Here is a 14,067-nt window from a genome sequence, read left to right on the forward strand (position 1 = left end):
CAGCCTCCCACACTGGCAAGTCTACAAGCGTGTGGTACCACACCCAGTTTTTGCTGTCTCTTCTGTTCACAGAGCTGATGATTATTGTCACTGTTTCTGACCCCCGGATATATCAGCAGCTCTAGGCAGACATCAGAAGAAACATATCTTCCTTTCCAAAAGCCTGACTTCCAACACAGATTCCCAGCCATCACCAACAATCCTAAAACCCTCCAAAAATAAAGTCTCCCTCATTTGGAAGAGAAATGATCACACATCAGTTGTCATTCTGGAAGTGCCTTACACTATGACATGGCCAGCTTTGTCTGTGCAGTGATGTCTGTACCATGTTCTTGGAGGCGATGTGGACACCCACATCCAAGCACAGACCCCCAGCCAGCCAGCCAGCCACACGGTTTCCTCACCACCCAGAGGGCAGGCCTGGGGCAGCAAACCCATCTGTCAGCACCAGCCACACTGCTCAGGCTTTGGCACTGAAAAGCTGTCCCCCCAGGGATGTGGGAACAAGGCTGGAAGGGCCACAGATTTACATCTTCTCTTTCTAATTGACAGTCTTCTCTCAAGAAGAAAGTAAAGGCTTAGAGTCAGATCCATCTTCCCCTACCTTGTCATGTAAACTATAAAGTACAGAAAACAACAGCTACTTCTTGGGTTATTCCAAAGGGCAGATACTACCCATAAAGTACCAGCCAGATGCCTGGCATGTTCCAGCTATGCAAGACAAATCTCCTCCACTCTTGAGTTGGTGACTCTAGGCATTGAGAAATGTCACATTGTCTAAATTCACTTGAGTCTTGCATTTATGATCATGAGTAGTTAATTTTCAGCAATCAAGTGATATGAGCTCCCCTCTCAAAAAGTCTATCTGTATCTTTGTGGTACAGATGGTAAGAGTTCAGACTGTAAGAAACATTTATAGTTAGCCCTCAATACGTGCTGGTTCCAACTATTATTGTGCAGGAAGTAATGAAAGCTAAGAGTGAATATTAATGCTTTTCCTTTTAAATCTTCTCAATAGCCTCATGAGTCACTTGGTGGCTAGCCTTAAAATGAGGAAACTGAGTCCTAGGGAACTCAGCGACTACGTAGCCAATGTGTGGGATGGTAACTGACGTGTGTTTTGCTCTTCCTGTGTTTATTTCCCTTCCCTGAGAAGAACAAATACATACCCTCAAAAGGCAGAGACAATGAGGCTGGTGATTCCTCAATGTACTGTAGCAGGAAGGCAGCTAATCCATTTGCCTTCACTGTGGCAAGATCTAGCAACCTTCTGGCCTATGGAAGAAGCAAAAGCCATTACTTTTCCAGAAAGTCTGATGGAGTGGGGTGGGGGGGAGGAAGGGAGGTCTGTACTGAGTATAAATTGAACATCCCTAACCTGAAAATCTGAAATTTGAGATGCTCTAAACTCCAAACTTTTTGAGTCCCAACATGGGGCCACAAGTTGACAATTCTACACCATGTAACCTTGTTTCATGTACCAAGTTATTTGAAATATTATATAAAATTACCAAGTCAGGTGTGGTGGCTCACACCTTAATCCCAGCATTTAGGAGGGTAAGACAGGAAGATAGCAGTGAGTTCAATGCCAATCTGAACTACATAGCGAGATCCTGCCCCAAAAAATTTTTTAAAACAAAATTACCTTTAAGCTTTATGTATAAGGTATATGTAAAGCATAAATGAATGCTGTGTTTTGACTTGAATCCCATCCCCAAGATATCTCATTCTACATGCAAATACTCCATAATCTGAAAAAAATCAGGAATCAAAAATACTTATGGTCCAACCATTTAGTATAAAGAATACTCAATCTGTACTGAAATTTCATGGGCCTCCCTCTTCCATCATAGTAAAAGACTAGAAAAACAACTACACGAGTTTAAAGAAGCTGATACAGAATTGGATAGTAAACATATACATCCACTCTATCTCCCTCCTAAAACCCTTTAAAAGAGTGAAGGCCTGAACCAAACAAGACAAAATAAGAAAAAATAAAAACATAAGCTACAAGCTTACAATGATATGGAAAAGGATCTAGAAGCTATAAGTGATCTGGACACGATTTCATCAAGTCTCATGGCTTGAATGCTTGAACATGATCTCTGGTGCTGATCCCATACTTTCACCTCCAGCCCAAACTGTCCCTGAGACTGGAACTTGTACACCCAACTGCCCACAGTCTTCCTCCACCAATATCTCAGGTCATCCTCAGAGCTGCAAACTATCAGCAGATCCTGTTGGCTTACTCTTAGGGCTACATCCAGAAAAGTCCTGTCCAAAAGACAGAGAATGCAGGAGACAAACGCCAGCCATAAGTGCAATTTCAAACCTTCTAATTAGCAGGCACCTTCTTGGAAAAAAAAAAAGATTTTAATCCTATATCCTAATTAATCCAAGATATGAAAATAATGCCATTCCCACACATTGTCAGTATCAAAAGTAGTGAGATAGGTTACATTCCCTCATTCATGTTAAGTTCTCAAAAGGTAGTGTGTGCCCAGCTCACAGGATGTCAGTGTGGAGCCAGGCATAGTGGAAAAGCCTATGATCCCAGGTTTCTAGAACCATGGGCAGGAGGATCGAAAGTCAGAGGCCAACCTGGGAAATTTAGCAAGATCTTGTTTCAAAATAAAAAATAAAAAAGGTGGGGGAGGTGCAGCTCAGTGCAAAGGCCTTGGGTTAAATCCTAGTATGGAAAGAAAAAAAAAAAAAAGAATCTCAGGTGTGCTTAAAGAGCTTGGCAGCCACACAGGACCAGTATCCACATACCACAGACACAGCTATAAAGCCCAACTCTCTCATCACCTCGTGTACTGCCACCTGCTCCTACCCACCTGTACGGTATAACCAGGAAAGGGCAGAGGCTGCCAATCTAGGCTCCTTGCTCCCCACAATCTGCTCTTAATGCCACAGTTCCGGAGTTTCATCATTTACAAACAAGTCAGATCACACAGTTAAAAACATCTCAACTGTGTCCTCACCGTTTCAGAGTCAAAGCCTCCTTCAAACAGTTACCTTCAAGGCCCGTATCAGACAAAAGTCTTTGTCTGTAATCATCAGTACTAAGGGAAGCTCCACTTCAGACCTCACTTTCCATTCCTCTTCCCTAGCTCACACCCCTTAGGTTGACCTCCTGTTTTCTGAAAACACCTAGCATGCTCCTCTTCCAGGTCTTGCCTCTGGTTGTGTTTCCTGCCTAGAATGTCCTCCTCCCACCGGGGCACACAGATAATGCCCTCCCCTCGTTGAAATCTTTGTTCAAATTCTACCTGTTCGATGAGAACTCTCTGGCTTCTCTCTCTAAATTAAAAACTTTTCTTTCCTGCTCCTTTCTCAAACCTGCATGCCCTGACTCATTTTACTGACCTTCTGTACGACTTAGCACCTTCTAACACGTGTGGTGATCTGCTTCCTTCAGCTTATTGTCTACCTCCACCCACCAGGGTGTGAGCATCTCCAGGACAAGGCTTTCTGCCAATTTACTCACCAGCATTGACCCACCAAGGTTTCCCCAATCTAGGTAGAAGAGAGCCTGGCACAGAGGCAAGGGCTTGAAGACTTGCTGAATGATGGATGGATGGATGGATGGATGGATGAATGAACAGTAAAAGACTTAGAAGACTCCAGAAGCAAAATTCTAAGCCAAACATGGGGAATCTGAAAACCTCATAGTGTATATCCTTAGAATCTGTCAAGAGCTCTGGAACTGTCAGCATCAGGCACCTCTGAGACTGAAGGAAATGATGTAAGTAAGGATGAAGTCAAAGTGGTTTATGAATTAGATCTCTAGGTACACTTGGCCATTCCAAGTCACTAACAACTGTCCCTTTCTGCAGATTTATATTCTGGAAAAGGTAAAAGAGAGATTTGGATTATGATGCCAGGCACAATTACAGAAGTGGACATCATGCCCTAAACAGGCATAGGTTTAAATGACCAAGTGCATTATAAGTACTGAATGTAGAGCTTTTCCCTATCAACATTGCTGCCACCCAGGCCTCTCATCAACTGGGCACCCAGACATCTGGAAATCAGACTTTCACTTAGGGCAAGAAGTCTGTGGCCTATTCAAGGAATCAGACCTATCCGAGAGAAAAGGCGTACAGATAGAACTACCGCCATTTCCCAAAATGCCTAACAGTGGAATTCATGGTAACAAGTTTTACCTGGATGCCCCGTAGGTGTTAAAGTCCTCCATATCAATAAGCATAAAGACAACCAAGGACTACCATGTGCCCAAAGAGAATATCTAATATGGGCAAAAGAAGCCAACACAGTGAGGAAAGGAGGCAGCAATTTGTAGGATAAAAAGTTTACACAGGTGAAAACACAACCCAATCAAGTAAATGAAAAACCCCAACTATCATTATGAACTTTAAATAAAGAGATTGCACCCATAAAATAACAGCTAACGCTATAACAAAGAAACAGTTTACAATTGATTCTGCAAATTAAAAGTATGATAGCAAAAATGAAAAGTTAAACGAGTATATAAAGTTGAGACTATGAAGAGTAAATATAGGAAAAAAGCAGAGATGGAAAACAGAAGAAAATTAGAGGATTAATGAAGAAATTCTAACAATCAAGTAATTATAATTCCATAAGGAAAGAAGAAAGAGAATAGAACAAAAGAAATCATCAGTAGATTTACTTGATAGTAAATTTCTCAGAATACAAAGTCTTGAGTTTCAGGATTCAAAAAGCCCCATGGGTATCCAGCACCCAAGGCATACTATGATGAAATTGCAGAATGGTTAGGACTAAAAGAAAATTAGACAAGCTTCCAGATACTTACAAAAATGGGTTTACAATTCTTTGAGCAACTCTGAAAAGATAGTAGAGCAATGCTATCAAATTTGAAAGGAAAGTGATAGCCCAACCCAGAATTTTATACCCAAACTGTCAATCAAGTATGAGAAAAATGTCAGACACACTCAGAAATTTTAATTTCCATACACACATGCTAAAGAATTGAATAGAGGATTTGTGATCTACCAAGCCAAGAAAGAGGAAGACATAGTGTTCAGAATGCAGGACACCCAACATAGGATGAGTATGAAGAGAAATCTCAGAATGGTGGCTCTCTACCAAATGTGGAGACTGACCATTCTCAAAGAATGGAGCAATAACTCAAGACTGAAGTATGCTGAAAGCAGTTAACTCCCAGACATCCAGGTAAGCCTGGCCCTAGTTCTTATCTATTTTTCACTTGTCTTCACCATAGACTAACACATTCCTTCTGTCAATTTCTGCTGTCTAAGTCAGCTGTGAACATTTATTTCACTCCACAGAAACACTTACCCTTGACCTAGCTCTGGGAGTTAAACTAGCCTCTAGCAAGCCTTACAGATGAATGTGCAGGGCAGCCCACTTCTTCTGATAATATTCTTGCTGGACTTCTGGCACCTCTCACACATCAGACCCACCAGATCCTCCAGGTGTAACAAGCCCTCGCCTTCCCCAGATCTACTCATGACCTTACCTGTCATCTTCCAGGAAAGGCCCTTATAAAGCCCCAGAAAAGGGGAAGCCAGACCCTGCTAAGTTTCCCTGATCTTGGGGCCTTCATTAACAAAGGGCAGTTCTGTCCTTTCCTTACACAGCTATGTTAGGCTTGCTGCTCTTCTATCAAAACAAAACAAAACATTGTGTGTGGATGTATCTTAAAAGGTACTAAAACAATAAAGAAAAACAAAGGAATGATTAACACAAAAGTCAGACTGATGGTAATGTCTAGTAGCTGAAACTAAAGAAAGCCCTGGGTGCTGGTACCATTCTATTTCTTAACTTGGATAATGGGAAGATGTTTATTCCCATAGCCATAAAATTTATATATTCTTCTGTAAGCACAGTACATTTCCCAATTAAGAAATGTCTAAGTTAATTCTGTGTTGGGAGCAATTCAGAGCACAGTCTGACACCTCAGCCCTATCAACATTAGTAGTTACATGAGTCACACAGACAGCTGGTATCACAGCTGGTGTTACCAGCCTTTGGGTCCCTAACAACTGTTAGGCCCAGCTGAGCAAACCACACAGAACACTCCCACAGCACCAGCTTTGAGGAAAGTGGACCTGGATTCAAATCCTAGCTGGCTCCTTCCTAGATATGTGCAGTTTTCTCATCTGCCAAGAAAGAGTGTAATCACATTACATCCTTAGAAGTAGAACTTAAATAAGATAATTCAAGGAAAGGTTAAGTACCGTGCTAGGCACACAGTAGGCGCTTCCTACTGCGGGAGCAAAGGACGTTTTATGGATTTACTTCTTTAACTTACTTTTATTCCCATTTCATATTTTCAGTCTCTAACCTACTACCAGTGACAAACACATCTATAAGGAAAATCAAAAGCTGGACTGGAGGGATGGAGTAGTTGGAATCATTGAGGGAAGGCCACCAAAACAGAGATCAAAGAATGCCAGAAGTGAAAGAAAGCTCAGAGAAAGTTAAAAAACAGCAGACAATGTAGTCCTTTTGTCAACGCCCACAATCTTAGATCTGCTGTCCACTGTTCCTTCTGCCCACCTTCAGTGTTGGCTTTTGCTGTTCACTCAGTTCTTCCTTAAAATGAATTCTTAACTTATTAAAATTTAGCTTTTCTTTTTTCATAATCTAAGCACTGACGGTTATAAATTTCCCTCTATATTCTTCTTTGAGTTTGGAGAAAATATTCTCACGGTCTGATTGTGAATATTTTCTAATTTCCATTGTGACTTCTTTGACCCATTGGTTATTCTATTTGCTTTTCATCACTGATCTAAATACTTCTTGATACTCTCTTAGCCAAACCCCTTGGAACACCCAGACCAGACAACATTGACAAAGACTTAATCAAAGATGACAAAACAATCTTATAACTTCTGTGATGTGCTGATGCTATCACCACAACAGATCACAAAAGACACCAGGGCAGGGCAAATAAAGAAAATGTTTTCTGAATCCCCTTGGAGCCCATGATAAAGACTGAAGGGGCTGCTGCTTAGAATGTAACTGTAGCTTTTATGCGTTAGTTAGAAGGGACCACATCACAGCTGTTCTGTAAATACGTAATCATCTTGAGCTGGCCTTAAATCAGGCTCACAGAGTGGCTTATTTCATCATAGGCTAACCTAGACTCACTTGAAAATCACAAATGTACATATTTTAAAGAAATAAAAATAAAAACCAGGAAGTCAGCAACTCAGCCCACTCTAGTACTCCAATGTAATTATAATCCATTCATTCATTCATTCACTCATAACTAATATTTCAAGTATTTATCAAGTAACTACTAAGTGCAAAGCACCCTGATGACAACAAACTAAGATAAAGCCTGGGATGTAGTAAACACCTAAAAGATTGTGACCGAATTCACGACTGAATAGGTTGATGACAAATGAATCAGTCGAGACCTGAGGTCCCACACTGGTCCTCTGCTTTACTACTGGTACCAGTCGCCTCCCGGGGCTCTAATTTCCCAACCTACAAAGTGGAATGCTAATGACTGTTTTCCATCTGCCTCACAGGGAGCCAGAGGATAACTATTTGGAGGAAAATAAAGTAAAGGGCTTCAAAAGCACCCGAAAAACATTTCTTGTCCTGATCTCTGTCGAATCACTGCACTTTCAGAAACAAATTACAACTCTGAACATCTATAATCTTGTACAAATTCATTTCAAAAATTTGAAGAGCGCATTTAAACCACACTAGTATGTAATGTTTATGTAATTATTAAATATAAATTTAATATAATGAAATGTTATGCTCTGTTGAGTTATTAATTTAAATTAGCACTGAATGCTTGTAATTATACAACATCACTCGTAACAGAAACAATAGCAGCCAGTGATATATTTTTTTTTTTTTGTACCAAGGATCAAACTTGTTACCTTGCACTTACCAAGCAGGTACTATACCTCTGAGCTGTACCCTCGGCCCCTGCCAATGGTGGCATCAGGTGTGAGACATGGGTCTAATTAATTCATTGAGTTCTCCTCAAAGCCTTGTAGGACAAGTACCAAATAACCACTGTCAGTTTTTACAGATGAGGAAACCAAGATGAGACATTTAGGATGGAGAGGCTCTTTCTAGAAGGCTGACCTTAAACCTGCAATATACTGGCTCCAGACCCCAAGTCCTTGGCTACCAAATCCTACTTCCCCTCATCAAAGTGGTATACTGTTAAGAGATCAGGAGCAATTTTTACTTGTCTGACTAACTTTTCAAGGGGAACACCCCACATCAAGTTATACCATAGAGCTGACTTCCCAAGAAACATTAATCTTGGTGACTCCTCTTTTCTTATGAAATCTGAGCCAGGATCGAGGCCTTACCCTCTGTGATGCTGTGAAGATGGGCAACCTGATTTCATCACATTCATACTGGCTAATGAAACCCCGCTCCCTGACCACTGCCAGCACATTCTCCACATGGCTGTAGAGTCTCCTGACGATAGCTGGTCGGTGACGCTGAAGATCTTGGACAGGGTGGCATGAGTGGGAGTCCCAGCTGTCATGCAGCTCAGGGGGCTGGCTGTCAGTCTGGGCCTCCTGGACAGCCTCGAGGAACTTCTGACAGCTCCAGCTGCCCTTGTTCCAGACCATGTCCAGTAGGTGCCTGGCTGCGTGGGAGAGAGGCTGGCTCGGGAGGCGGAGGCCCTCATACTCTTCCCAGGAGAGCACCTCCCAGGACAGCAGCCAGTCCAGGATGCTTTCAAAGCCCTCCAAGGACCCTGACACAAGCAGCCCCACCAGCTGGCTCCTCTGTGCCTGGAAAGCTTCCTGTGAGCTCATTTCACGACCTGGGGAGAGAAGGAGCAAGGTCAGAGCAGGACTTGTCCAGAAGCCAGGCAGGGTGGGGATGGGGGCAGAGACAAGCCCCGTTCAAATTTAAATTGGCCATTGGCAAGAGACCAACTTAAAATCCCAGAGAGTCCAAAGCAGGCAAGATCACTGGCTCACCAGGCGTGGTGGCACATGTCTGTAATGTCTGCAGTCCAAGGAAGAGGACCTCACACTCAAGCCCAGTGTGGACAACTTAGCATCCCTTGCAAAAAGCTGTTTCAAAACGAAAAACAAGAAGGGCTGGGAATGCAGCTCAGTGCGAAGTCTCTGGGTCCAATCCCCAGTACCACAAAAAACACACACAAAAACAAAACAAACAAAAATAAAATGCAGGTTCCCACATCCTGATTGAAGAAGTTTTAAAAGGCTGGAGCTTGCATGAGGCACAGTGTCCTCCAAGGGATCAGGAAGTTTGTTCCCTTTGAGGCAGGGTACAAGGGCTCTTCCAGGCTGCTTGGATTCAGGCCAGTAACCTGATGAACAGCTCATATTTATTAAACACCTATGATGTGCCAGGCACCCCCTAATATGCTTCCCTCTATGAATTCATTTAACCCACCCAGGGACTGTGCAGTAGAGGATATCACCAGCCCCATTTTATGGGGGAAAAAACTGAGACACACAGGCAAGAGATTTATGCAGCTTGGGACAGTAGGTAAGGCAGAGCTAGGGTATGAACCCAAGCCTGACTCCAGGGTGTGCACCTTTACCTGCCTTATGCTTGGGTCCCCCACAGGGGCCAAGGCCCATCCCTCAGGACCCCCACTACCCAATGAGCAGCTCAGAATATTACCACAAGAATTCCTTTCTAGGTGAAATGCAAAATCATGGTGCCATGGAGCTCAGAGATGCACTGCCCCCCATCACACACACATATACACAGGCAAACCCTAAGGCCCTTGCTTCCTGCCACAAACACACACTCACACCATACACTCACCCTGCCCTGCCACCATCCTCAGTGGCCTGCTTGGGCTCAGCCTTCAGCCTCCGGAGGCTGAGAGCTCCACAGCAGAGAAAACCTCTCAGTTTGTTTGGTTCCGCCATTGTGGCAGGGCCTCCAGACAAGGGCTGGTGCAATGCCCAGTAGAAACGAAAGTATAAGGGTTCTGGCATGGAAAAAGAAGAAGGAAGCCAGCTTCTTTTTATAAATCAGGGACATTCTGGGACACTCAAGTGAACAAACACCAACTGGCCTGGGGATTTCACATCTTTCGTGTTGGCTGTTTATGTCTCATGCCCCACACTGCCCATGGGATGCCCAGATCCTCTCATCCTGGCATCCTGAAGCCTGGCACAGCACTGGGCTTGAGGAGCGGAGCAGTGGTGGGAATTTTCATGAATCAAAATCCAGTGGGGGAGGAGAAGGGCTGTGCTTGTATTCATGTGACAGCTGAGGCGAGCAACAGGAGGGTCTCCAGCGCAGAACCCTGCAACATACAGGCTGGAGGCCTTGTGCTGGCTGGCAAGGAAAACTGAGGTAGCAGGGCATCTGTGTGTCTGGCAGTCTGAGAGAGGGTGTTACTACTGCAGCGGCCACTGTGAACCAGGAATTACAGGACTTCCCCCCAATCGAGCAGGTCTTCTTGTACCACCTCCAAGCAGGGAACTAGCTATGGAGGGTTGGGGGATCCCAAGAAGGGAGTGTGACCCCCAGCACAGCCCTTCCCAGGTCTTGAAAGATAACTGGTACCCACCAACCTCTGAGAACAGCACCTTCCCTCCAACCCTAGCCTGGAGAGCATGGGTCCAGCTGGGAATCAGAGGAGGCTGAAAGTGGGGTTGCCACAGGACAGCACTCGCCTCGCTCACCTGAGGATCCCCTGGCCAGGACACCTGTGATTTCCATCCCACCTGGAGACCCTAGATCACCCAGCCCCCTAAGCAACCAGCATGGCCAGGCCATGTTTGAGCACAGCCTGGACAGGACACAAAAGCCTGGCAGCCCTGGAGCTGTCCACAGACCCCACCCTTAAGGGAAATCCCTAAAGGACCAACAGGAAGCCAGAGCTGGCCAAGCAGCCGTCCCAGACTCAGAAAGTCTTGCCTGTTTTGGCTCAAAGTGTCATTCACCCACCATGACTGTCACTGAAAAGTGGAGGCACAGAGGCCTGAGACACACCCAGAAAATGAGCTACTGGTATACATGACCTGTCCCCAAGCCACCATGGCCAGGGCCACCCACAGGACAGCCAGCCACACTCACCCAGACTAGTGATGGCAGGGTCCTGGGGCCCAGGGAAGGACAGACCAGTCTTCTGGAAACCTCAGAGCAAGAGGAATTCCCAAGGACCGAGAGCCAGCCTCAGCCTCCAAGCAGCCATTGCCCTCGCAAAGGAAGACCGGCTCTCAGGATTGTGTTCCTCCTGCCTTAGCTTAAGTTCATTCCGCTTCAGTGTAAATTGAGAGACAGACAGGTAAATCCTGACTTATCATTGTTTCATAAAAACGCTGCTAAAATCCTCTTGCATTATTATCACCTGCTCAGACTTCCACTCTTCAGACTCAATGTATTGATGTATCTCCATTGCCTTTTCCTCTCTACTTCCGACATTACATCATTAGAGTTCTGCGTCACTACTGTCCTCTGCTTCTTGCTGAAGCAGAGGATCAGCAGGTGACCCATAAGGATCCTCCCTTACCCCACGCCCACGCTATGTCCTGGCTCCCCCCCCCCCAAGCCTGGTTTAGCAGAGCCTAGGCTCAGTGCTTCCAGCCTGAAGGAAGAAAGGTCTATAAGTGGGGGAGGAAACCTTCCGGGGTCCCACCAAGGACTTAGCCTCCCCTGGGGCACCCAATTCATCCCCTCCCTCCCCAGCCAAACTCCACTGCCCTCCCACATCGGAGCTTCTCTAAGAGATGTCCCCACAGGGGCACAGACTGAGGCCCTCTCTGGCCCCCTCCCTCTCAGCTCTGATGCCATTTATCCCATGTCTGTTGCTTGAACTATCCCCACATCCTCCTGGATCCCTTCCAGCTCCCAATCCTAGCAAGGTCACAGTGACCGCCTGTGGCCCAGCTTTCACCCCTCACCTCACTCACTCTGCCAAGGGCATCAGTTCTGGTAGCTCCCTGCCCCTGCTCCTGGGGCGCATTTTCCCCGGGATACCCAGGACACAAGTCTCATCTTCCTCCTACCTCAGGGTGGCTCTTTTTGTCCCCTTGCCTGGTCCTAGTCCTGATTACCCTGAGCATCATGGTATTGCCAGCCCCAAACTCCATGGGCTTTCCCAGCTGTCTCCTCGGCATCACATGGATGCCTACGGGGGATCTCAAACTGGACAGGCACAAAGCCACACTCCTGCTCTCTTCCCTGAAGAGGATCACCTCAGGTGACAGTGCTCCAAACTTGTAGGTGGTCAGGCTGAAAACCTCAGAGTCATCCTCGATTTCATCTCTGCTGCCTCCCAAATCTATCAGCCTGCCCTTCAAAACTGGATCCCAAATGTGAAAGCCTTGAAGTTTTTTCCTCCACCTCTCTATGCCATGGTGACGTCTCCCATGGTCTCTCCTGGGATGACAGCAATAGCCCCCTTGGCCTCTCACCCTCTCCCATCAGTAAATGAGCCTGCCAGCCTCTGGTTCGGAGACAGCGGCTCCTCTGCACAGAGCCCTCTCACAGCACTCAGCCTGAAAGCCAAAGCCTTTAGATGGCCTTCAAGGCCCTAGAAAGTACACCTTCATCTCTGGACTCCTTATTTTTCTGTACTCATTCCTCTTACTTTTCCACATTCTCACACTGGCCTTCTCTCTTTGTTCTTAGAGCAAACCAGAGCCACTCCTGCCTGGCATGCTCCTACCTCAGGGCCTTTGCACAAGCTTTTTGCATCACAGATGCTCTCTTTTTTCCCCTAGACCAATACTATCAAACCTGTGGCACAAGCAAATGAATGAATGAATGAGTGAATTTACTCAGTACTGATCCAGGAAGCAGATACCGCCTGAGGGGCAGAATCCGCAAGGTACAGACTTAAACTAAATGAAACTAGAGCTCCAGGACACAAATAGCCAGCTTCTAAGAAGCGAGCTGCTGGTCACAGGGGTCTATTCGACAGAGGGATTCTGACCTGGGGGTGGGGCTGGGTGGGTCTGTTCCAGCTTCAGACCCCAAAGTACAGAGAGGCCAAGGGGCCTGGGGTGACCAGAAAACCCTGGGCTCTGGCAACCTTTGGTGGCAGGACAGGGCAGGAGAACAGAGGCAGTGGGGCTGTGACTCTGGGCTTTCTCACTAAGGGACAGGGAGGGGTGACAGGGCTGGCGTTCCCCTTTCCCAGAACAAGGGACCTGGAGGACACCAGGCACAGCCCACATGGAAACTGAGGCAGGACAGGGAGCTGGTGGCCCGGACTCCGGGCCTCGTTCAGTTTCAGGGCACCGCACCCCCACGGGGTGAGGGGAACTTAGTAGTTTGTGAGAAAACAGGTAGAACCAGATGGCTGCTGCAGGAGCTTGAGAAGCAAGAAGAGGCCAACAGCCTGCAGGATGTGGGGCTGGCAGACCTGGTCGTGGGCCTGTCTGGACTGGCACAGGACTGGAACCTGGCTCTCCCTCGCCAAGGCAGGGAGTAGCAGAAGCCTTCCCTAGGAGTCAAAAGGTAGCAAGTGGAGCGAGAGACGAGTCCCAGGGAAAGAGAGGCACCGCCACCCCACCCCCGGGCCACAGCCTCTCCTCAGACCTCCAAGGCTCCGGGGCTCGGACTCCAGCCCCGCCCCCAAAACCTCCTCATCCTCCGGGGCCACAGAGCTCCCCAACCCCGAGACGTTTCCTTTTCTTCTACCTCGAGTCCACACCGCGGGAAACCGAGGCAACCCTGCCCCAAGCCCAGCAGTCAGGACAGCGGCGGGGCCAGGTATCCGAGTCCAGGGCCGGACTTTTGGCGCTCACTTTCTTTCTCCCCAACCCATCCCAAGAGCTAAGCACAGGCAGGGGTCCTGGATGGGAACTCACCGCGAGCAGCCAGCGACGCAATCCTCCGCGCGGCTGGGGCCGCGACTCCGCGACAGCCCAGACTCAGTGCAGGGCGCTCGCCCCGCCCCCGCCCCGCCCCCAGCCCCGCCCCCAGAGCGAGGTCGCCGGGGCGGCCACGCCTCTCCTAGCTGCAGATGCCTGTAACAAGAGCCTCAAGTCTGTGGGTCCCATCCTGGGGCTGGAGGAGACACATAGGGTCTGCCCTTGGAAATGGGAGGCCTGGATAAAATGTCTCCCTTTCTTTCTATCTTTCTTTCTTTCTTTTTCTTTTTCT

The 14,067-nt window shown here is 46.9% G+C and overlaps 1 protein-coding gene across 3 annotated transcripts in view; it reads right to left on the bottom strand.

Annotated features, from left to right (window-relative positions):
* Nod2 (nucleotide binding oligomerization domain containing 2) overlaps positions 1–13,848 on the bottom strand; it is a 34,313-nt gene extending 20,465 nt beyond the window's left edge. The window contains exons 1-3 of one of the 3 annotated variants that reach the window (XR_010046928.1): positions 9,766–11,412; positions 8,316–8,782; positions 1,170–1,275 (exon numbers count right to left, since the gene is read on the bottom strand). Coding sequence is in view for 2 of the 3 variants with exons in the window: in XM_063247136.1 (XP_063103206.1) it covers positions 1,170–1,275; positions 8,316–8,782; positions 9,766–9,781 (589 nt within the window). In the remaining variant the exon portion in view is untranslated. Of the gene's footprint in view, positions 1–1,169; positions 1,276–8,315; positions 8,783–9,765; positions 11,413–13,772 lie in introns of those variants that run through there. The other 2 variants (XM_003477684.5, XM_063247136.1) reach the window with 2 other exon arrangements.
* Between the last annotated feature and the right edge of the window lie 219 nt (positions 13,849–14,067).

Source organism: Cavia porcellus, unplaced genomic scaffold, assembly GCF_034190915.1.
Source record: "Cavia porcellus strain 051 isolate PalLab524CR breed Dunkin Hartley unplaced genomic scaffold, mCavPor4.1 scaffold_4, whole genome shotgun sequence".
In the NCBI taxonomy this organism is placed as follows: Eukaryota; Metazoa; Chordata; class Mammalia; order Rodentia; family Caviidae; genus Cavia; species Cavia porcellus.